Consider the following 25,425-nt stretch of genomic DNA (forward strand, 5'->3'; position numbering starts at 1 on the left):
AGCTCCGTCCTTCCATCCCAGAGCGCCGCCGAGCAGCAGAACGCAGGAGGCAGTTGACGGGGGAAGCGTTTTATTTTCGTTTTTTAAAGGGACAGGGTCGACTTGCGACGCGCCGAGACGGACTTTTCCCTCGCCGCTAACCTCCCAGGGACGCGAAACAAGTCGGAGCGATGCGTCGGACGGTTGTTATGAGGTAAAAAAAATATTGAGGGAGAGGGATCCCAAAAAAGCCTCTCCTGCTCTCGCTGTTTCTCTGAGGTAACTACACTAGCTAGCCTTGGCTAGCATTAGCTCCCCTTTCCCCGTTTCTGCCTTCGCTTGGCCCTGGTTTGAGACGTTTTACTGGACAGGGTTCCCCCCAGTTTAAATCCACCAGCCTCGGCTAAAAAAAAAAACAACAACTTCGCCGTTCTTGCGGGTTATGGTGGCCAGCGTCTTGCACCAAGGGAACAACAAGGTACGTATGTGATCGAATTGGAGTTGTTTTGTTTGTGTTTAATAGTCGTGGTTTTTCTCTCTCTCTCTCTCTCTCTCTCATGGGTCAGGCCACCCAGCTAGCTAACCGTTAGCATAACGAATGTTAGCCAGCGAGCTAAGCAGCAGTTTTGCTTATTTGTTGTAGCTGCTGTCGGTGTCGACTTAATTTGCTAGCTACATCAAGCTGGTCTTTTTTTCTCATTGTCAGATCCTCGGAGATATCAGTTTTATCCCGCGTCGAATTCAACGAACCCCAACGCAATCCGTCTGCCTTCTTCTGTGTGGTGTACTTTTCAGATACGGCCTTATTTGTATTCTTAATTATCATGTTGGCTGAGGTTTGGATAACTGGCTAGCTTGAAAGGTTAGCTGCTCGGCCAATGTAGTTGTAAGCTAGCAGCTAGCTCACTGTACAACTCAGCCCTAGATTGTCAGCCATACAGCCTGCCAGCTACCTTGATTGGATTTTTTTTCTTAATGCCACCATTCTTATTAAAGTGATATTTCGGAAGTTGCTGTCAGTTTGAAATGCCCAATGAGTTGAGGAATCTGTTTTAGCACACTATTGCTAGCTAATCACTGGAAATGAACGTTATACGTTTGGTGTCAGCCCATTACTGAGTGGGAAGCTAATAACCATGCTGCACTTATCGCCAGGATTTGATAGCTGAAGAAATCAGTCAACAGCCGACCAGCTAGTTAGGTCTGTCTCGAATAGCATAGACAGCAGACCTGCTAGTTAGTCTGTAGTAATTAATCATTTTGAAAATGTTCTTCATGCAATATTGCATGTTTTCTTTTATAGATTTCGTACTATATGGCCAAATAAATAGGATAATACTCTGTCCAATCGCTAAATTGATGTTTAAAAAAATATTTGGTGCATGTTGCATCCCTTAAATGATGTCGCTTTGTTACGGTTATGAGTCTACTGTATCCTTGCGTATGTTAAACAGCTTGGCTTCAAATTGAACCGTTTACCAATTTAAAAACGTTATCGTTGTGATTTGTCAGGGATTCAAAGACACTATTGACAATACTTAACTAACCTAAAGAACTACAAGTCGATTGAAAACCTGTTATGCTTCACTTTAGTAACGAGGTGATTGGCAGTCATTGAGGTCATGAAGTAGTTTGGTTATGGGTCCTCTCTGGCTACAAGAAGTTTTCAGTTGCGAATACCCTCTGAATCTGTAAAGTGGTCAAAGATTAGACTTCATCTGTGTCTGTACAGCCCTTTTCACTAGTTATTTTCAGTATACCGCATACGGCTTGGAACTGGTAAGCAGCAATGAAAGCAGCAATATATTGTCAAGCCAAATCATGGGTGAGGATGTAGGCCTATTTCAGCTCAGCTGGTGCATCTATATTGAATCATGTATCAGGCCTAAAGCATACAGAGAAAGATATGCTGAATGGAAAACCGGGAAACCATTTTTCAAAAATATGACCTGTCTACAGACTGACGGTGTCATCCCAGAGCTGTATAGGTCCTAAGACTCAACAAGAAGTCCATATCACCATGCATGGGCCCCAGATGCTGACTCTGACAGTTGGGGCCTGTGTGATTATTTGCACATCATTACTATAGATATATATTTACTATAGGTATATTTAGGAACAGGTTCTATGAGATCTATATGTTTATGCGATCCTAAAGGCAATATTTGTTCATAGCACCACTGTACTTTAGCAGCGGTGCAATATTTCAGCTTTACATTTTCAATGTGCAATACCTCAGCTATACACATTTTATGTTTCTATAAATTGTATTTTCTATTTCTGATTATTATTCTGATTTTGCTCAGTTTGTGATTATTTGTTTACATGTGAGTATGCCATCAGGATTGCTGCTCAAAATGAAGAATTCTATTTCTAATATGGCTATTTAGTGCAGTTCATGTTTGATCCAGTAAGCATATTTTTCTCAGTTCAAACAAAACTTCACAATTGTGTACTAGAGCATAAGTGGCAAAACACTAGTCCATGGGCCATATGCATTCCAGTATGGACCTCTTGTTTTTACTTCTTCATTTCAATGAGAGATCGGTTTTGTTCATAATTTCATAGTCTAGAGATTTTCAACTCTAGACCTCATATCTACAACCCAGTCCTTGATTTTATGTTGTAGACCATAGGTAATTAAATCACAACCATGGAGGTCCAGATTTGGCAGATTTTTCAACTTCCCTTTCCCTAGCAGTCAAGTGAGACGATAAGCATGCAGTCACTTAAATTAACTGTTACATTAACTACAAGTGATTTCTAAGTCCAGAACCTAAACTTAGTTTTAAACTCCAGAGTTGAAGACCACCATTGTAGACTGTACACATGAAGGTATTTTCATTGTGCAACCATTCAAGGTACATTTTACCTCCCCAACTGAAATGACCACATTTTTGTCCGTCTCCCTGGTTTTCAGTAAGAATCTGCATGCTTTTTATTGCCAGGATTATGCACACTGCTGAAATGTGTTTTTGATTATTTCCTAATATCAGGAGGTGTTGGAGAAAAACCTGGCGTTCTGAATCCTATAACAGCATCTCAGAAACCTGACCTGTAACTCCCGTGAGGTTATTTGCATGCAGAGGCCTTTGACTGTAGCCCAGTGCTGGTCCATTACAGTGCCTGTGTTATGGCAGGTTAATGAAGGGTAGAGTGGTGATAACCGTGTCCTTGGCCTGACAAGCCTCCTGCTCAGCAGCTCATTCTGGCCACTTGTGAGTCAGCAACTGAGACTTGGATTAACTGGTGACACAGTGTGGCCCTTTGAAACTCAAGGCCAGCACACACACATTCCATACTGGGACTGTCCAGAGGAGCTGATCCAGGATAAACTTCCCTTTGTTAGGATAGTTTGCATAAGGATGTGAAACATTGACATGGAACTAGATGCATGTTTCTATTCTTAATTTAAGGAATGAGAGCCCTGATAAATTTTCTCACATGTGGACCTCTGGTCCTCTCACACATGTCCTGCACTATTCCCAGATACATACACAGGATGACAACTGTAGAAAATAATAGTGATATGTGAAAATACTTTATTGTTTTCTGTTGTGGTCCTCAGACTTCTCTGATGAGTGATGCTTTTGAGAAGCTATTGTTAGGTGCACTATTATTAGGTACATAGGATTTGCCTTACTCTTGCCAGATATTCAAATCCTCAGCTTTTAACCAACGAAGAAACAGGCAAAAATCCCAAGCTATCACCAAATCCACATATTGCAGTCACACATGCAGCTGACTGGATCAGTGTAGCTTTCAGTTAGGTTTTTAATCATTAAATTGACATAAGATAGGTTGTGATGCTATTTCACACAAGCATCACCTCCTGACTGGTCATCCTACAGGCCAGTGTCGGTGGTGAAACCCCTGAGTAAAACTTCAACAAGTCCGTCTGTGGGACTTTGGCTATGGCTACCTGTACAGACTACTAATGGGCTGGGCATTGTCAGGGGGTGAATTCACTTGGCGTGACCAAGCATTCTCATTCTACATCTTATTTCAGTAAAGTTCCATATTGATATCAAAAACTGTTCAAGCTTCTTTAATGTAGAGGAGTGTAACGTTTGATCAGAAACCACAGTTTAGTTGTACAGTGTGTAATAGCAAATACTGTTGTTCATTCAGGCATCCATGCCTTTGGACAGAAAGCTATTAGAATGTTGTTAGCTAGCTACATTGTACAGTCCTTTGTTGCACAGGGCTTTTAGACACTGATAGAATTATACTTCTTCATAACAACAGCTCTAAGCGCAGCGCAGACCTCACGTTATGTTCTATGAAAACGAGTAGGTTTAGTGTCGATGTTTGTACGTTCTCAAATAATTTGCCTAAATTACAACCAAAGCATGTTAGCCAAGCATTAAAGCAAATGCACTATTGTATATACCTGATAGCTAGAGTATGTGTTTAGTTTGCGGTATTTTGTTTTATAGTAAAATGTTTCTCTTGTGCCAGCTAGCTAGCTTGAAAGCTAGCACTGAAGGTGGATAACGGTCAGCGTGAACTAAAGGACAGTTTTACTGTAGCTGTCTTTTTTCCCTAAGAAATACTGTTTAGAATGTATAATGGTAAATGGGATATTTCTTTAGGCGGCCAGGGCTGGGTTTTTTTGTTGTTGTTTTTTGTCAGGGAGGCAAGGATGGTGGGCCAGTGGGGAAGGTATGGGGGGGGGATAACAGCAGGTGAATGAGAGGGAAGCAGTCACCTTTGGTTTCTGAAGAGATGATTGTAGGAGAGGAGAATGACCAAGGCAGCCTTATTGTGTCAGCATGTAACATTTGCATGAATAAATTGTTTTGAGTTCCATAACTCCAATCCCACACTCACAGCTACTCATCTGGGTCTGCTTCATTGACAAAAGGGAAATATTTTCTTAATATGGAAATATATTTCCATTTTTTGTGATTTTAGGAAAATATTTCCATTTTTGATTCAGTTCATTAAAATGATATCTAAACTAATATCATCATCCTCTAGAACCTTTTGATTGCTATGATGAAATATGGAAGTAATTCAGTTTGTTATTGTACACTAAAGCCTGTATAACTAACAGTCAATTTTTTAATATCAGTAAGCCTTAGTTGTGTTCTGACAGCACTGAAGCGAGGGAACGTACCCTTCATTCAACCCCTACCGTAATCGCCAGCTGGGTTTTAAAACCCTGTGTTTGGAAGCAGAAGCGTCATTGAGTGCTACTCAAGAGAAACACTATAAGGTATAGCTGAAAGTACTGGGGATTTTTATTTATTTATCTACCCCACCCCCCACCCCAACCCTCAAGTGTTTTCACACCCATGCCCAACAACTGTATCTAGGCTAATGCTTTTGAAAACACTTTTTTTGTTGTTTTTTTTGTGGGGACTCTTCAGTGTGCTGTGTCATTGAGATGGCCGTTACCCATGCACCCATTAACCTGGCAAGCCCAGTGTCAACAATGGTAGCTACTCATCATAGAGTGCTTTGTTAGGCAGTGTACAAGACTATGTTCTGTTATTTGTGTAAGTTATTAAAATGGTTTGTTATTAGCACCAAAACTACCCTTTACAGACATGTACTGTTCTCAGATAGCTCTGTTCTTATTGGGAGATATACAGTGTTTATTAATTTTGTTGTTTATTTGTTGTTCATTTTTTAACTTTGAATAATAAAAAATAAAAAGGAATGCTTGCACTTGAGCATTTCTGTTTTGACACACACAAGGTCCCTTCACAAAGGTTTACAAAGTGGAGAATTCGTCAGTGTGGGCCTGGTACCAGCAGTGATACCACTGTGCTTGTTAACAGTTAAAGCCCATCGCATGCAGTACTGCTAAATGTTACCCTGTACTGAACAAATCAAAGGCATCTTGCAGAATAGAACATCTAATAGCTGTTGCATGTTTATCAGCCTTGCTATCTGAAACTAGAGCGTCCACTCCAGTCCTCCCAGGGAGCCATACTGCTTTCCAAACGAGGCTGTATTTTATTGTTCATTTCCTCTGCTTAAATCTGTACCGTACCATTCTGCTAAAGCCCTCGCATATGAAATCGACTTGAAACGAATAATCAATTGTATGCGTTAGATCTGCGGATTTTAATTTTGCGCTGATATATGTGCCGATAGCAGCATCACATGTCTGCCCTTTTGTACCCTCCTGCTTCACTTTGTGTTTGGTAGCGCTCTACAGCATTAGTCATCCACAACAGGAAGAGCGCGGAGAGGATGATTCACCCGGCACTGAGATGTATGCAAGTGGAGCATGCTCTGTCTTCTCCGTAACAAGGCTGTGTCAGGACTGAGGGATTCAGACTGACAAGAAATAGCTTACCCTTCTCCCCCAGAGAAGGCTGCTGCAATTTCCAAACACCTTTAATGATTTTTAGCAAAGTCAATTCCTCTCCACACCGCACACCCACCCTACACCCTGTGAAATTGTTTTTAAAAATGAAAAATATGCATCTGAACCTGTTCTTCCCCCCTTTTCTGACAGTAATCATGCCTTCTCTGACATCACGGCTGTGCGTGTGATGGGAGATTTCAGTTTGAACTGATCTGCCTGGGAGAGGATGAGAGCCATTCACCTGTGGAAGGAGCAGCTTGCTGACCTGGACAGCGGCCTCTTGCGCTGAGAGCGCGGGCCAGCCGTCGCTGCGGCCTCCTGTGGGTTCGCCCTGTAATCATGCACGTTCTTCTGTGAGGTGCGTCCGTTTCGCATATGTAGCCTGGGAACTGCGTCAGGACTCTCTCATGGCTCGACTTGGTCAGAGAGTGACACGGGACACCCCGTCTGCATTTAGTGGCAACGCGATGAGGCTGTCCAGGGGGTCGACCCCACTGTGAGTCTGTCTCACACGCGTCGCCTGCCCCGGAAACCAATCGCCGCAGCGCGACTTCTTTAGAGGAAAGTTGTAGTGCTCCGTCCTCCCGTTTCCGAGAGACACGATGACACGTAGTGTTGGGACAGTGAAGCACGTGTGATCTCTCCAGCGGAGTCGAGCACGAACCCAGAAAAATGAATGGTGGAAAGGAGAGTGAGAGAGGGGAAGGGGAGGGGCAGTCAGCGCCTGCCCAGGTCCCCATTGGCTGGCAACGGAAGGTGGAGCCCACTGGGGTCGTCTATATCAGGTACAGGATACATTATACATCTGTCGTCATCAGCCATTTTTAATAGTGAATGTATGATAACATTTACATTCACCTTAAAAGGTGAGCAGTACAGCATAATTATAGCATAATAATTAGACCAGATGCAGTAATTGGTTCATTAATACAGCAGTTAATTGCTGTAATCTGATTTTCCATCTGTGACAGCCTGAAAGTAGATATTGGGAAAACATGCTTTGCACTGTAGACACATTTCAATTATGATTAAGCAGGTAAATGATTTTTTAAAAAATATTTTATAAACATCGAAGCGCATATTGACACTAGTGTGTGCAACACATACACATAAAATGGATGTGAAATAAACTAATATATGGACTCCTTAACAATACAATAATATATAAGATATTTGTGTGTGCGTACTATATGAAATTATCATAATTTAGTCATCTTATTGTAGTAGTAATATTCTGGAAGTTTATTGGAATTATTATGATGAAAATACTTAGTAATACTTAATTCTGTGGCTGCAGCAGATAGATAAAACTTTGTTGATCCCAAGGGAAATTGCAGAAACTCAATTTTGAGAAAACTCTACTTTCTTATGAATTTTCTTTCTGCATTTATTATACTGCACAAACACAGTTGTTTCAATGTCTCCTTGTGTGCTGCAGTCCCAGTGGTTCAGTGCTGTCCTGCCTGGATCAGGTGAAGTCCTACCTACTCACAGATGGCACCTGTAAGTGTGGCTTGGAGTGTCCACTTATCCTCCCAAAGGTAAGTCCAAACGTCAGACCTATTTTCTGACACCCAACCATTTCTTGTGAATTTGATTCCTTGTAGGGGTCATGGATGTGCACTGATTATCATATACACTAAATGACCATATAAATGAAAACTTCCATGCTGCATTAGACAACCTTTGATCCCATACCTGAACAAGAGTCCTCTGTTATCCTGGTGTTGAAGCTGACCATGTAGACATTTGTTCTCTAGAAAACTGCTCAAGTTTTATGCGTGAACTCTACCTACCGTTGACGCTATGTTGGAGTTCATCTCACAAAGTTGTTCCATGAGATTAATGTCAGGGATTGCTATGTCTTTTAATGTCATGTCACCTAAATGTGCATCCAGCCCTCCTATAACAGGTATTGCACTGTAGGTACTGTAGCGTTATCTTGCCAAAATCACCCAGCCCCTTGGGAGTTCATGGTGGCTCTGAATGGGTGAACCTGGTCTGTTGTGCACTGACATCAAGGCATCTGTAAGTATTAATGGTCCTGGGGTATGTCAGCAGAGTTCCCTCTCCATCTTCCCCACTAGCCTGTACAAATGCATCTCTGGTACCATGGAAAAGCAATTTATTGTTTTAGCTTGGGAACCACTCATGTCTCCCGTGGCTCGCCACCGCGCGCTGCCTCCCACACATCAAACGTTTTGATGCGCCGTCTTTCGTTCTGGTCCATTCATTGAAACTTTCCGTCCTTGAAAAGCTGCAAGCTCTATGGCCTTGGAGATGGTCAAACCCACCCACCTAGCACCCATGGTTATGCCTTTTTCCAATGCCGCTGGATCAGGTCCATTCTCAGTAATCCATTCCCATGCGTATCGAGTGAAGAAGTGGGGTTGCTGTTGCGTGCCCCTAACACAGTTGGGCTGGGGAAAGGTTTCTGCTTTTTCTGGTCACTGAGTATATTAGTTTTACACAGTTTGTTGTATATGCAGGTTGGGTTCTCTTATCTCTTGTTCATGGTGTTATAGATATAGTGTGATTGGTTTTTTTTAACACTTCCTTTTACCCTGAATCCTGATGGAGGAAGACTGAGTTTATTATTAATCCCTTTAGCATTAGTATTGCTTTGGAGCTAAAGTGCTAGAAACCATGACCGCTATTGTACACAAAATAAGTGGTTGTGGTTGTTAATAATAATAATAATATGCTATCCAACTATAAACTGATGTGGTCTTCAGCCAAGTAAGTAACTAAGTAGTTACTAACAGTAGTTTCTGTAGTTACTGACACTATAGTTCATAGGGTTGTTCTTCAAGATTTCATTACAGTCTAAAATCGCAGTGGTGGTTCATTGCAACTGCTTAGTAAACACTCTACATTAGCAAAAGCCCTTCAAGGTAGGCAGAGACAGGGCGTGTTCAGGTGACATAGATTTCACTCTGATCTGTGTAGATATGCTAATCTTCACCCAATTATTTTCTGCAAAGCTCTGCACAGAGGCAGTGTTGCATACAAACACACGGATTGTACAAGTACAGTTAAACGATTCACGTCATGCATTTTATTGAGTTGTGAGTCTGTTGACAAACACAACACTGCTTATGAAATGATTGTTCATAAGAATTTGTGCTGTGAAAATGCTGACAAATCACTTATGTTAAATGGTGAATATTCTGTGAGTGTTTTGACAAGTGTTCATGTAGCCTGACAAATTCTAGTTGTTCTTGCAGAAATTGTTGTGGCTCTCGGTCTTCAATACACTGTTAATTACAATAATCCTGCAATAATGATCACGCATGTCACGTATGCGTCACATTTCAGATCGTCAGTCCTATGACCTATTCAGGCTTTTCAGGGCTGCGACAACTGTTTTGATAAATCAGTTAATCTGTCATTTACTACTTTGATTAATCTTAGATTTAGTTTTTGTAAAATGAGAAATCTGTCAACAGTTTTATCACATTAAGAAATTCTCTCTTAACAAAATGCAGATGTTATGTTATGAATCACATTTAAAAGAATGAAGCATATATATAGAATGTTCTTCCTTTGTAGCGGCCTGCTCTGTAAAGTTTATTGGGTCCTCCAAACCTGTACCTCTTGGACATCTCTAAAACATTATATTTTTCATATGTTAAGTGTAAAATATGTTAAATGTGAAATATCAAAATACAACCTTAACAAAAATGTATTTTTTGAAAAATGTCATCACCAAAGAATTCCAAACCCTTCACCACAAAATTCTAAACCCTTGTTTCTGGCCAAAAACTCTCAAACTGTTAAGTTATTTAGCCCACATTTGTTAGTATCAGTTTTCAGCAGCATTTCAAGTGGTCATGCACTACTGTCATGGTTCTGTACCATGCAAGTTTGTTTATTAAATTGTCTTCCTAAAGGTGTTGAATTCTTCATCTTTGATCTTACTTGCTGTGCAGTAAACTTAATAATTGATAAGAAAACTCATTGCCAACAATAATTTTGATGTCATTAATTAGTTGTTGCATATCCCAAAAAAATTTTTGAATACATTTACATTACCTTCTCTTACTAAAATAAATAGGTCACTGCATTGATATTCAGAATCCGAGAGAGTGTACACTCACGTGCTGATGTGCAATTTGAGAAGGCGGGGCTTATGTGTTTAAGAATGTCCGTTTCTGCAGGTTTTTAATTTCGATCCTGGGGCCGTTGTCAAGCAGAGGACTGCGGAGGATGTTAAGGCTGATGAAGACGTCACAAAGCTCTGTATCCACAAGAGAAAGCTCATCGCTGTGGCCACTCTGCACAAGAGCATGGAGCTCCCTCACCCCTCCCTAACACTGACCGGATCCAGTGCAGGCACAAGTGCGATATCTTGTTTCCTATTTAACACTTGATCATACATACTTGGAGTATTAATACTTACTGGAGGTCAACATGCCTCGTCTTTTAATTTGTGTATTATTTATCATGTTACCATTTGATAAACACATTTCAAATCATTACAGTGTTATAGATCTCAAGTTATATAATGCCTGTGTAATTTAAAATTGTGAGCTAAACAGGGTTTTATTCTCTTATAATGAAACCAAACTGTTATTCATCCTGTACTTTTCCTAGCAGGTGTGACCTCCATAGCCCCTACCATCCAGCGGTCTGCAACCCCTCGAGCAATAAGGAATAAGTCCCATGAGGGGCTGACTAACTCGACGCTGCCAGACTGCAAGAACCCGTTCAAGATGATGATGGCAGCGGGACAGCGGCACTACTCTGCAGACATGAGCGGCACTCAGCACCCGGAACACTATTCCGGATACCCTCGGCAGAGGCTGGGCAACAGCGATCCGGGGCCCAAGTCCCCATACCGCAGCGGCCCCGGAGGCATGCTTAGCCCCTCGTCGGGCTCGCAGATCTACGGAGACGGCTCTGTGTCCCCCAGAACGGACCCCTTGGGCGGTCCAGATGGGTTTGTGCGAAGCAATGCCTGTGGCTTCCAAGGGGCAGGAAGTCCCAGCCCGATTCATGGCAACAGCAGGACGCCCCTGTCTCCTCCTGGCATCCTGATCCACGGTTCTTCTGCTTCCCAGCTGGCCTGTGCCATGGCTGGAAGGACTAACACGCCTCTATCGCCACCAGTCCCAAACAAAAGCCCAATCATGAAAAAGCCACATTGTAACGTCAACTATCCGCCTAGCATGGAAATGACAAGAGCAGTATTTCATCATAAGGCCCAATCTGCACCTCACCCTGTTCCTCCCTCTGCTATTCCCCCATCATGCGCCCTCCAGAAAAAGCAGATGACCTCAGAGAAAGACCCTCTGGGGATCCTAGACCCCATTCCCAGCAAACCCATCATTCAGAGTCCCATGACGAACCCAAGCCCATCCAACTTCCAGCCCAATGCCCACGCTCAGGTACCAATGTTGAATGTAAACATCCCTCCTGCCATAGTCCCGCTGCCAAGCAACCTTCCCTTACCAACCGTTAAACCTGGGCCAGTAGGTCATGGTGGGCACATGCAGAGGACTCAGCATGGGGTCGCCACCTCCATCTCCCCCTCACCCGTTACATCCCCTGTGCACATGTCCGGGCCTGCGCTGGGCCGTGTGGAGGCCTCACCACAGCGCTCCCGGTCCTCTTCCACCTCCTCGGACCATGGAAGCTTCGCCCTGCCCTCGGGGCCTCAGGGCCCCTGTGTGAGCATGAAGGTCCCGCCACGATCTCCTCGCTCCTCCATGGGCTCCCCCAGACCCACCATGCCTTCCAGTCCATCTGCCAAGCCCGAAACACTCCACCAGTACAAAGATCCCAACCAGGTTCTGGTGGGGATGAGCAATGCGATCAGCAGTCAGCACAACCCCATGTTTCCCCCAGTGTCAGGCAGCAGTGCCCCCCAGAAGAACCACCCAGGACTCCTCGGAATGCCCCTTAACCAGATCCTCAACCAACACAACGCTGCCTCCTTCCCCGCCAGCAGTCTACTCTCTGCAGCAGCCAAAGCACAGCTAGCAAATCAAAACAAACTTGGTGGTAGCAGTGGTGGGATGGGTGGTGCAGGGACTGGCATGGGCATTGGGCCAGCCATGGGTGCTGGTGCCGCAGGCATGGCCGGGGGTGGTAATAGCGGGAGCGGAAGCAGTGGGCTGCCTTGCTCTCTTGGAGGTGGGGGAGGTAGCAGGGTCATGGAAGGGCCCAGTGCTTTAAATCCTATGTTGCCACCCAGTTCGTCCATGTTGATGCCCATGCCCGAGGGCCAGAGCGGGCGTGCGGCACTGCGGGACAAGCTAATGGCCCAGCAGCGCGACCCTCTCCGCAAACGCAAGCAGCTTCCCTCCAGCGGAAACCACGACACCATGGTCTTCAGCATGCTGAAGCCCGACACGGCCGGCCCCAGGCCGCCTTGCCCACCCCCAGAGCAGATGAGGAAAGTTCCCAGGCTTGGAGGCCTACCACCCAACACCTCCATGGCCCAGCTGCTCCAGTCAATGAGCACCCAGGGCTCCCACATGGCCAGGGGCAGTCGGACGCTGCCTACAGGCCCCGGTCAGTTGCACTTCGGCGAGGGTGTTATTCCTCCTGGCGTCGCCCAACAGAACATGCAGTTACAACAGCGGCTCCACACCCAGGCAGACCCGATGCACTGTACTGGAATGGAGCCTGGTCCACAGGGCCCTCCGGCGCAGTTCCCAGGGATGATGAACCAGATGCAGGCCGTGGTTATGGGGAGCTGTGGGCCTTTGGGCCAAAGTGGACAGGTTCCTCTGGGACACCCAGCCATGGGTCACCCGAACACTCACCTACACCAACATCCTCCTCATGGTCACATCCGACCAAATATGTCCTGTATGGTACCCAGCAACAGTGATGCTAGCTGTGCTCAAGCCATGTCTGATGCAGGTAAGAACCAAGGTGTAACTTTTTTTCTGTTTTTGATGATTCAAGACAAACTCAATATTACCGTTTAGCTGATTACTTCAGAGACCTAAATGTGTTTGCTTCTGAGAATAGCATCTTATTACTGAATTGATTACAGTGTCTCTTTAGGCTCTTGGTCAGCTGGAATGTTTTTCAAATAATGATTGTTTAAACATATATTTAGTAAAGACTTGCTGTCAGTTGGTAATTGTGCACAAATCAGTGTGTTACTGCTGATCTACATTTACATTGATGTTACATCCATCAAGAAGCCATTTTTAAATATTAAGATGTAAAGGATAATTAATGGTCTTTGTTTGAGGCTAATTTTAGAGTATAGAATACTAGTTTTGTTGGTGATTTGGAAACATTTGGGTTAGAAAATAAATGTCTTTTTTATTAAAAAATGATGGTTATGGTACATCAACAAAAGTTGAACCTCAGAAACACAATTTATATTATTTGAATCTCCTCTGGGTTGTTAAACCTTGGAAGTTTAACCTTATTGTTTTTCCACAAAACTGACCCTTTTTCTATTTTACTGATGGAGGCCTGTATTTATTGATACAGCTAGCAGGTTATGTGACCACTGTAGCCTGATTTCACCCTCTCCAGTGTGTCTAGCGAATTGACTGATTTCCCATTGAGGAATCATGTTTTTGCATGGAATGCTGCTCTAGCTAACTGCAGTGTTGTCTGTGCTCGAGGGCCACTGTTCTAAGACGGTGGTTCCTGGTTCCCCCACACTGCACATTTCTGTGGTTCAGCCCTGCTGACCCCCATTCATCAGGTAATTATCAAGCCTGCGTGAGTTGAGTCAGGTGTGTTGGTATGGAGTAGGCTTGGGATTCAACCCGAGCACTGGGATGGAGAACTGCTGCTTTAGGGCCCAGTGGCAGTGGGAAGAAATCATTTATCAGCAACACTTAAGTCAAAGTGACGTTCTCTGGCTACTTAACCACTAACTCCATGAAATGGATCCCAATTCATTTTTTCAGTCAGTTTTTTAATTTTTGTTTATCTGGGTTCCTCCATCAGCATCCCCACAATCAGATCAAGGACCGATGAGTCATTTGGGCAGCCAGTTGCTGTGGAGAAAGCGTTCTCCAAGCCGAGCGTGGCTTCTTAAAGCTGTGGGAGGTCATGTGATCAGGCTGCAGGCAGTTGTAGGAGGATGTAGATGAGGATTTATTGGTGATGTAAGAGATGAGGGTTTGAAGATAAGGCAGTTAACACTAATGGTCATGCTCTCTTTGGGAGGATTAGCATTTTGCTGACTCCCTGAGTCCTCCATTGGTTTTCCAGAACTGCCGTGACGTTCTTTCTTTTTCCATCAGTTCATTATTTCACACTGTATGTAGCTTATAAGTGTAACAAGTAAAGATGGGAGTACTTCATTAGAACAGTGTATTTGCCATATAACTAATGGACTGTTTTCTATGTGCCCTGACTATCCAAGTGCTATTCCCGTGTTCGGCCAAGTGATCACAAACATCTTTGCTTAGTTTGACTTTGATTGGTTACATAAATTTCCTGGCGCAGCAAACAACTTTATCTAAGTGATATGCTCCCTGTTGTCTCACGACACCCCACAATTTATAGAGACAGGTCAATCTTCACACATTTCACTGTGTGTCTTGGAAGCATAAACAGACTTTTCCTGAAATCCTGATATAGACAGCGTGATGATATTTTATTTAAGAGGAATCGTAGAATTCATATAGTTTTCTAAGTTTAGTGATTTGATGCTGATTTAGATATAGGGTTTGAAACTTTGTTCCTTTTAGCCTTGAGTCCCAGCTGTTTCTCAGCAAAGTGAGTTAGACGCATATGTGATGAGCAGGAGTGCAAACTTAGGCAAAAGATTAGCTTTTCAGATAAAGTTCTGTGAAGGAGGCCCACATATGCCAGATGTATTCAGCGTCCAAGGAGCTGCATCCTCCGCTTGGAAGGTCACGTACACACGTGTAGGTTTATTTAATTTCAGCATCATACGCAATAACCTCCCTCGGTCCCATACTGCTAAGATTTTATTCTCTCTGCCCGACTCCTGTGATTATAAACAGGTGCCGTGTTGCAGTGTTCACATGTGCAAACGTGGAACAGTGTGCAGTAAAAAGCCAAATAATACCACCCCTCTTTTTTTGTGCAGCAAGAGCACAAGGTTTTCCACTATATGTAAAACACAGGGTGGTGGTAAGTTTTGATACTGCCAGGTTGTGTCTGCGCTATTTTAAAGTTGTATGAGTAGGCACACCGGAGTAGAGCAGTGCTTTAGTAGTGCGGGAGACGGGGAGAAGAGGTCAGCAGGAGAGAGCGTGAGTGTGAGTAGGTAAACGAGAAGGCACAAGAAGGAAAAAAAAAAACAAAGACGCGACATTGACGAAAGGATGGCAGGAGACCGGCGGGGCAGATCTGAGGCGGGTGGATAAACTTAGAAATGGGTTTACATTTTGCAGCTGGCAGATGTCAATCAGTGGGCTACATCCAAATAAATCTCCCTAGAGGAGAGCCCTCGAGATTGGCATCCTAAAAGCCCAGAAAGATGGTGTTAGATGTGTTGTCCATTGCTAACTTGGTCATCAACACAGTTCTTTTCACAGATTAATTTGAAATTAACTTTTTTTTAAAAAATCAATTTAACTTCCATGTTTGTAGTAACTTACATTTCAACAGATCAGTCCAAATTGGTTAGAGACATAAGTTGTATACTAGGTATAGACAGGCATATGTAGCAAGCACTTTGACTTCAGCACAGATGCTGATATAGCGTTAAGGGACTAGTGGGATTGATTTTCAAATGACTGAATAGGTGCTTCCCTATCCAAGACCCATTAAGAATGTCAGAGTAGAAGTGCAGACTTGGTACGTGGTCACTGGCCATCCCCCCACCATCACATCATAGTGTGAGACTTTCTGTGCGTCTGTCCCAGAACTCTTCTGCTGTTGCCACAGTTTCTCATAGACCATGCGCATGTCAAACGGGTGTGCAGCTCCCTTCAGCTTAAACTCTAAAGGAGGGGCTGCTTGCGTTCTGAGGGAACGTGTTTAAAACTGCACTACTGATTCCAGCTCTCACTGGGCTACTGGCTTGAGATCTTTCTGCTTTTTTTTTTTTTTTTTTACTGGCTAGAGAACACACGCGCGCGCACACACTCTCAATGAACAATGCGCATGCATGCGTGCTCTTGACAGCCCGACATAGCTTTGCTCCACACGCCCCCACCCTAGTCCCCTAGTACCGTTAAATCACGTTCCTCCTGCTTACAGCGTATGCTGGTGTCTGTGCACGTTTTTGTGTGTGTACATGCATTTGTATGTATGTAAGGGTGTGTGTGTGCGTGCGCATGTGCGTGCGCGCATGTGCGTGTGTGTGTGTGTGTGTGTGTGTGTGTGTGTGTGTGTGTGTGTGTGTGTGAGAGAGGGTAGGGGGGGTTGCTGTCTGAATCAAAACATGGACAGCACCACCAATCATCCCACCACCGTTCCCATGGCAACCTTCCCGGCAACCACCGGCATCAGTAGATCATACATGCTGTCCGTACTGGGCGAGCCCTTGCTGACGGCCGTCACCGCGGAGACGAGTGGAGCCCAGCAGGATGTCTGACCATGCTGCAGCTGCTGTCATTCTTACTCGGTCACAGCGACTCGGGCCTGCTACTGTACTGCCTGCAAACACACTACACTGCACCACTGCACTGTTACTTTTACTGACACACACTACAACACTGCTATACATTGCGCGCGCGCACACACACACACACACACACACACACACACACACACACACACACACACACACACACACACACACACACACACAGAGCACTGTTAGTGACATGTACTATAAAACTGCACTGTGCTCCACTGTAGTGTATTGACACACTACACTACAGCACTGCAGTGTATTAGTGTTGCTGACACACACTAAACAATGCAATGTGCTACACTATAACTGGCACACACTGCACTGTTACTGACACACTAACACGGCACTGTATTGGCACACTACACTACTGCACTGTTACTAAAGTACACTACAACACTGCAATGTGCTTCACTATTAGTGACGTATACACTACAGTGCTGCACTGTGCTACACCATTAATAGTGTAAAACAGTGTAGTGCCTTACTGTATGTCAGTAATGGTGTAGCACATGTCACTAATAGTGTGGTGATGCACTGCGCTATTACTACAGTGCTGCCCTGTGCTACACCATTACTGACATACAGTAAGGCACTCCACATCTTCAGTGTTACTACAATATTTACATTTACTTGATGCTTTTATTCAAAGTGACTTACAATTATGACTGAGTACAGCTTGAGCAGTTGAGGGTTAAGGGCCTTGTTCGAGGCCTTGGCAGTGGGGGGCTTGAACCAGCAACCTTCTGATTACAAGTCAAGTACCTTAACCACTGAGCTACCACTGCCCTCTGTGCCATGTCTATAGTGTTATTACACTATACTGTGATACTATACAGTAACTATTCTCCACATCTACAGTGTTACTACACTACTATTACTACTATACTACTATTCTGTGATACAGTAACATTAGTCAATGTTCATTGGGCTACAGCGAACACTGCAGAGTTTCTCTACTCTCTAAACCCTCCAGCATATCTCTGCTTATTACTGAACTTTTGATTAATTGACTAAGGTGCGTTAAGTGTCGGCTAGTGTGGACCTCTGGCACTGCACTGCATCCTCAGAGCCAGAGATGGCCATTGCACTACACTACTACATATTCACTGAATAGAGTACCTTACTGCATTTGTTTTGCTTTTGTTGCTGTTGTGTCCACTGTCCAGAGGAGGATGGGGCCCCTCCTTGAGTCATGGTTCCTCTCCAGGTTTCTTCCTCATGCTCTTAGGGAGTTTTTTCTTGCCACTGTCGCCCTTGGCTTGCTCACTGGGGGCTTGGACCCAGACAAGTGTAAAGCTGCTTTGTGACAACGGCTGTTGTAATAGGCACTATATAAATAAATTGGTCTTTGACATGGTCTTTTGTTACTTGGGGTTATATTTTAGTTTAATACAGTGCACCATCCCATGCCTTACCTCATTATACATAATAATCAAATGCGCAGTGTTTCTGTTCACCTCTGTTTACCCTTCTCTGAACTGCTCCTTCACCTGCTGTCTCGTCTGTTCACTGATACGTAGAGCTAGGTCAGCCACTTTTATGAATCTTTCTCTCTCTCCCCTTTTTCTTCCATTCTCTTTCTCCCCCCCCCCTCTCTCTCTCTTCTCCCCACTCCCTCCCTCCCCACCCCACACTGTGAACAGTAACCACATGGAGATGTGGTAAGTGGGTGTCGTATACATGCACACGCCGAACTGCAGCTTTACCTCCCACGCAGATGGGTATATGGTGGCTGTCCTCCACGTAAACTCGACAGTGGCTTCACCCCCACCCCTCCCCCCGAGTGGGTGTGCGCTGGGCACAGGAGTTGGTGTTGAGTCATCCACAAGCTGAAAGGAATACTGGAAATGTAGCACAGCCCCCCTCCCCACACACACATTCTCTCTTACCCTTTTCACTCCCTTTTGTATGTATCATATGTATGGTGTAGACTGCATGTGGATTATCTGTTTTACTTTATAGATCAAATCTGTGTGTGCACGCTCGTGTGTGCAGGTGTGGTTTGGGGAGTGGGGGGGGGGGGATTAAGCCTTCCTTGTTGACGGTATGATCAGACGTGTTGAGCGGCTACCTGGATTTCAGCATAGGGCCGTCGTTGAAATATATGGCCATTTGATGCTGTGTGAAAGTAAACATTGTAAAGGCTGTGGTGCGTTCTCACTCTCCAGTGTGTAAAGCTCTCAGCTAAAAGCCATCCAATCTGATTTACTGCCCACTCACTACGAGTCAGTCAGGCATCGTGCTAAAATTAATGAGATTTTTAATTTGAGTTGTTCGTTAGAGCCTTTCATTTGGCTAATGTCAGGGTGAGAAATGATATTTGCTCAGGTCTGCCCCACAGTGCTGCCTTTATTCTCCATGCCATCCTGCTTTCAGACGTCAAAGCCTATTAGGACAGTAGCCGTAATGCTGAGTCAGCATTTGTGTTATCAAGCGGATGGGGGGAGGAAACTGCTGAGTCATGTAGACAATATTTCCAAAAGCTGTGTGTGTCTCTCTGCTTGTACTGCTTGGTATATTGTTGTGTAGCAGTGGCAAACCTTTGGTCTGTGTGGAACTTCTCAGCCATTAGGAAAAGGGCTCAGGTGAACGTGGTCAGTTCGATTTTTATTCATCAGTATTTTGCAGTATGACGAGGTAGGATTACAGCATAAAACTGAATGAAACTGATTAAAATGAAATTTCATCCAAAATGTTAGAATGGCTACCATGAATTAAGGAAAATTACCATTTTAATAATAGTGACAGATTTGCTAGCTTTCATACATAGCAGCTTCAGGGGGGGGGGGTGAAAAATAACACTGACCTATAGAGGGCACTCTTGGATATTACCCATATAAACAGAGTCTGGGAGTAGTGTGTACACCTATCATGGTGCTTTATTCTGTGTATGAAAGAGAGAACAAGTACTAACCAGCCTATCTGGGAGAGGAGGGCCCACACTGAGAGACAAACGGTGAGCAGAGCAGACACTGTACCCAGTCACACCAGACATGACTCTGAGAGCGCCCTCTGTGGGTCACACACGGTTACCCAGATTTTTTGAGAAGCAGAAATGCTATGGTGATGAAATATCCGGTGCTTGTCATACATGCACGCACACACACTGCACAGTGTCTCATTCACTCATGACTGCACCCAGAGATCATTCATCACTGCTGTTAGGCAGTGCTGATTAGTAGATCAGGTCTGTGCATTTTGAGTTTGCAGATTTTTTTTTTTTTCCCTGCTGCACAGCAATAGTAATATATGGTGACATGAGGGCTTGTTCACACAGAATCCTCATGACAGGCACATGACTGCTGCATGCTTTTATGTTCAGCCTTGAGGGTAGGAAGAATCAGGTTATTGCTATGAAACACTCATGCTTGGCAGTGGACCCTAAAAACATTAGATAAGTAGAAATAATTGTTTGTCAGAGTTGTGTAATAGAAAAGTCTTCTATTCTGTAATTTTGGAGTGAGCAATCTTGCAAAAAATATGTTTCAAATTGAAAGTTGTGATAACCAGGGAAGGGGGGGGGATGAGGATAATCAAAGCTCTGGTTGAACAGCTGGGTCCGCCATTGTAAGCTTCTTACCGATGTATTGTAAGACTTCTCTGTGTGATCCTGGACCTTCCTGTGCCTCAGGTGAAGCCTCAGCGCTGAACTGCACTATGGGTAACCCTCAGATGGCTGGGATCATGGGCAGCACGGGACACATGTACCAGCAGCAACAGCTGCACGCAGCACTTCAGGGTGTACATGGGGTTTCCCCATACCAGACCCAGGGGCACCCCTATTCAGAAGTGTCCTTTCCTGAGAATAATGCCCCCAACTCTAACAACATGGCCTGTCTGTACCAGGACTACCAGGTGAGTTCCTCCAGGAGAACACTCAGGCATGGTCACCCCTCCATCCATGTTCCCTATCACGGGATACTGGATATAAACCAGCAGTCATTTGACCCTGGTTTCTCTTTACATTGGTTTCTACTATTCATTAAGGGTAGATTTCCAGTGTAACTTGCATTCTACAAATGACTTTACCTGAAGTACTTCTTGACCTTTGACCTCTTGGTTCCAGGCATGCATGCCTGATGGCACACCCATCTCCCGCACCCAGATGAAGTCCCAGGCCGGCATGACATCACTTCCCTCCAAGACGGGAATGTTCCAGGAAGGTCAGCAGGAGCTGCGTGGCCAGAACGAGGTCAACATGGCAGCGGCCGCCAGAGGTCCAGGGTTGGAGAGGTTGCCGGGGGGCGGGGTAGAGGCAGTGGATGCGATCTACCGGGCAGTGGTGGATGCGGCCAGTAAGGGCATGCATGTGACCATCACGACGACGGTGAGCAGTGTCACGCAGGCCAGCCCCGTCCCCGCCCTCAGCGCCATGACGGCTTTCACCGCCTCCATCGGCGAGCCCCTTAGTCTCCCGCACGCCGTCAGCGCCGTCATCCACGGTCCCCGCGGCCCCGAGGGCACTGAGCCGGCGACCCAGCCCTGCAGCAGAGCCCCACCTCCACCCCTGCTGCCATCACGAACCGCCCACGCACGCAGGAGTTCAGAGCAGGGTAAGAGCACGCCCGACAGCACGGACGTGCACGACTACTTCCGCTCGCCTGGTGCTGCCACGCCCCGCCAGCAGTGGGAGGATCCGACCCACACCCAGTGGAGAGGGGAGGAGTTTCTGGAGTGTTCCACACAGGTGCGCAGCAGTCCGCGTGGTGACGCAGCTGAGAGGGCGGGCGTCACGGTGACGACGGCCCCGCCTCTGTGCCCCGCGGAAGCGGCGCCGCAGCCACACGACCCGCCCGAGCCGACGGGCGATGACGTCGGAGGCTTCCGCTACAACCACTGCGCCCGCACACCCGTCAACTTCAAAGAGCGGCTGGAGCAGACGGTGGAGCGCTGCGCGCACGTTAACGGAGCCCGTAGCAGCTACAGCGAGCCGCTCACTGGCGATGACCAGTCGCCCGGCTCCTCCACCAGCCTGGAGGGCCCACTGCTGAAGGACTACGCTCACTTTAACGGGCACTTCAACGGGCACTGTGCGCCCAGCCCCTCCGACACCAAGAGCCTAAGCAGTGAGGAGGAGCTACGGCACCCAGACTCACCCTCCACCGACCTGCTGCACTACCGTCCCCGTGGCTTCAATGTGGGTGAGCTTGTCTGGCCAATCAAAGGCTTTCCTCCGTGGCCTAACAAGCTAGTGGGGGAGGAGCATGGGCACAATCCCAGCATGCAACTGTCTGACCAGGCCAAGGTGAGACACCGCTCGTTCAGGGCCGTTGGCCACTAAGAAAGAACTTGATTAGTTAACACGATACTGTTTGACATCAGGCGGCTAGCTTTGTGCTTTTTATTTGTTTGTTTTTTAGCGATGTTAGTTCTGTCTTTATTAGCAGTGTTAGTACTGTGGAAATATTTTATCTTATGTTCTGTAATTTAGGAAAACTGAGCATGTGTGCTGTTTTATGTTAAATAAGCATAGATTAAACGTATATTTATGTTAAATATACATATTTTGCTTTCATGTTGCAATATTTTGTCATATGTGGAACACTTGCCATCTACCATTATATGTAATTGTATATTTTAATATTTTGCTTTAGTTTTAATGAAGTGTCTCCATGTGACTTTTTAAAATAAGAACCATGTAACTGTGACCTTGGTCTGTTGGTCTGAGTGTTGCCAAGTTTGTTTTAATGTCATGGAGGCAGCCTAGGTAAACAGCATTTCCAATTAACGCTCCCCTCCTGGAGTCACTGCCGTCATCACACAGTTGCCGATGTTTTACTGTAGCAAGACACAGGCTCTGCCTTATTTCCAGAAAATGGGGGGGAAATTATTAAGGAAAAAAATTTGATTTACCATTATCCAGGTGGAGCCCGAGAAGCTAAAGACACTAACACAGGACCTGGAGGCACTGGACAGGGCTGCCAAAAGAAACAGAAAGTAAGCCTCGTCTCGGTCATCTGCGGGTACTGGGTGGGTGAGCTTGTGTGACAGTCTCCTCAAATTCTAACACAGTAGCAGAGTAATATTTCTCAGATTTCCCAGTCTGAATTGGCTTGTATATCAGAAGCCCTTTGGAGTCGATTTAAGAGGCCTGTGAATAGCTCAGACCAAACCTGCAGTGAAGCGGTTTTGGCTTGTCTTCTTAACTCTTAACGGTGGTACTAGTTTGCTAAAGCTGGCTGGAGATTTCTGCGAATTGTGGTACATGGAGTGTTTCTGAATCTGGGCCATCTGCTGGTGGAGAACGGAACTGCTCATTCACTTCCAAAAACCTGAAATTGGCCTGAAATCAGCAGATTCACCCCTACTCGAAGTGCCAGTTTTGTTTTTTGCAGCTTGGCAGCAGACTGCCAAGGTTTTAATCGCTCTCCTTTTCTCAGAACTGGGAAGCTGAATAACCATTTAGAAGCTGCTATCCAGGAAGCCATGAGTGAGCTGGACAAGATGTCAGGCACTGTGAGTAACTCCATCAGCAGTGTATGCTGCATGACATTTTTTGATGGATATTTGTGCGCCACTGTTTAAACTAGGAATTTTCTTTCCTGTAAGGTTCATCCAATGTCCTCACGGGAGAGAGAACGGCAGGTCAAACTGCCAAAGCCCAAAAGAAGGAAAATCTCCAGATAACAGAAAGAGACAACAGTGACCAGAGCAGCATCCAGCCTCAGAGATCCCCCCACAACGCTCTCGCTCTCTCTCTCACTCTTTCTCTCGCTCTCTCTCTGGTAAACTCCGACCTGGTGCTATACTCTAGCAGATGGCTCATCAAGGCCCCACCCTCACAAAGTGACTGACAGGTGCTGGATAAGCCAATCAGTAATGGTGGCGATTTGACTACAACTCACTGAAGAACTATTTTTTTGTAGAATACAAAGAAAATATAAAAAAAAGAAGAAAAAAATTACTGCATTTAAGAGAATAGACAGTCCAAATATTTCTGATACATTTTCAATGTGTATATAGACAATACGGAAATTTCATGGTGAAATCTTGGGAAGAAATGTAAATATTGTACGATAATGCCATGTACAAGCAGACACAATGCATACTTTATCTTAAGTTGTACAAAAGAAAAAGTCAAAGCAGAAAACGCCTACCAATGTGTTGGTTTCTATTCAGTTCTCGGCTCCTTAAGGCCACGTGTGAATAGGGTGAGTAAGAAGAGTCAGTCGGATGCTTTTATGTGCTTTTGTTGGTGTGTGTGTGTGTGTGTGTGTGTGTGTGTGTGTGTGTGGGGCAGGCATGAAGATGTAACCCTGAATGGACATTTGCTCACACGACGGCAGTAAGTGTGTGTGTAACAGATTGGATGTTCATTCACAGCTGTTTTGTGTGTGTGCGTGTGAGAAGAGTGGACTTCACCAGCTGAAAGGGGTATGTTACGTTGCAGGCTCGAGTAAAGCGTTTGGGCTCCTGTAATTCTGGTCTTCCGCCAATGAACACTGCAAGACCACATATGACTGGTCTCCCTTCCCTCCTGCCCCCTCTCATTATCCAGTGCCAGTGGATGACACATTTTTTTTTGGTAGTCTTATGACACAATTTTTTTTTTCTTTTCTTTTTCTTCTTCTTCTGGTGAGATCTGTAATATTTTGGTACCAGCTACTAGTCTTGATCTTTTGTGTCGAACTGTGGACTGCAGAACAGGGGTCACACTGAGTACCCCGCTCCCGCTGCAGCTCCGTGTGAGCTCATCATCTCCACATCGGTCACCTTCCTCCAAATCAATGTTTTTGTTTCCTTCACTAAAGCGCGTTCGACTTGAAACAGACTGCAGACGTCATCAAGGGAGAGGAGTTCAATTTGCAGTTAGAGGCCTTATATTTTTGTTATAAATTATTTATGTACAGTATTCTGTATTTATTTTAGCTGTTCAATTGTACTTGGCAATAATACAACCCTGAGCTAATGCTCTGTAAAGCCTTACGTGTGTATGTATAAAGCCTATATCTATATGTATCAGTCTTGTTCAAGAGATATGGCCTTGATATTCAGTATTGTTCATTTAACAGATACCTATATTTTTGCCCTGTTTATTTAATGTGTGTGGTGGTGCGGAACACAGCTTGTCATTGTGTTGTGTAACACTGTTGTTTTCTGTTTGCGACAGCGAGTGTAAAGTTTTAAGGAGAGCTAGCCAGTCCGACAAAATGCTGAAATCTTGTACAGACTCAGGAATACCTGTCATCCGTTCAGATTTCACTTAAAAGAGGAGAGGAGAGAGGGTTATGATTTATGATTTAAGAGGTACACACAAGGTGTGTGTGTGTGTGTGTGTGTGTGTGTGTGTGTGTGTGTGTGTGTGTGTGTGTGTGTGTGTGTGTGTGTGTGTGTGTGTGTGTGTGTGTGTGTGTGTGTGTATCTAATATCACATGACCAGCCAAGGTCAGCATATAGCAGAGATTAGAAGCCTGAGAAAGCAAGGGGCATGTGGGAGTTGCCAGTTGCTCTTTTGCACTGATGTAGGTTCAGTTATATCTACACAAATCCAAAACCTTAGCTATTATAAAAGAGTAGCATAACCTGACCTCCGATCAGGGTGAAACGGCAACCTGCGCCAACACTATAGGAAAAGGAATGT

At 45.0% G+C, this 25,425-nt stretch overlaps 1 protein-coding gene across 2 annotated transcripts; it reads left to right on the plus strand.

Annotated features, from left to right (window-relative positions):
- Positions 1–25,121, plus strand: LOC113584072 (methyl-CpG-binding domain protein 5). 2 transcript variants are annotated; one of them, XM_035524768.1, is made up of 10 exons: positions 1–457; positions 6,455–7,089; positions 7,743–7,845; positions 10,465–10,645; positions 10,904–13,177; positions 20,476–20,699; positions 20,911–22,089; positions 22,708–22,781; positions 23,225–23,300; positions 23,394–25,121. In XM_035524768.1, the coding sequence occupies exons 2-10, from the start codon at positions 6,977–6,979 to the stop codon at positions 23,469–23,471; spliced, it is 4,302 nt and encodes a 1,433-aa protein (XP_035380661.1). In that variant the 5' UTR covers positions 1–457; positions 6,455–6,976; the 3' UTR covers positions 23,472–25,121. The 2 variants fall into 2 exon arrangements, with proteins under 2 accessions (XP_035380661.1, XP_026876581.2); XM_027020780.2 differs by having other exon boundaries at positions 1–193.
- Positions 25,122–25,425: the final 304 nt, after the last annotated feature.

The sequence above is a fragment of the Electrophorus electricus genome, chromosome 1 (genome assembly GCF_013358815.1).
Source record: "Electrophorus electricus isolate fEleEle1 chromosome 1, fEleEle1.pri, whole genome shotgun sequence".
Taxonomy (NCBI): Eukaryota; Metazoa; Chordata; class Actinopteri; order Gymnotiformes; family Gymnotidae; genus Electrophorus; species Electrophorus electricus.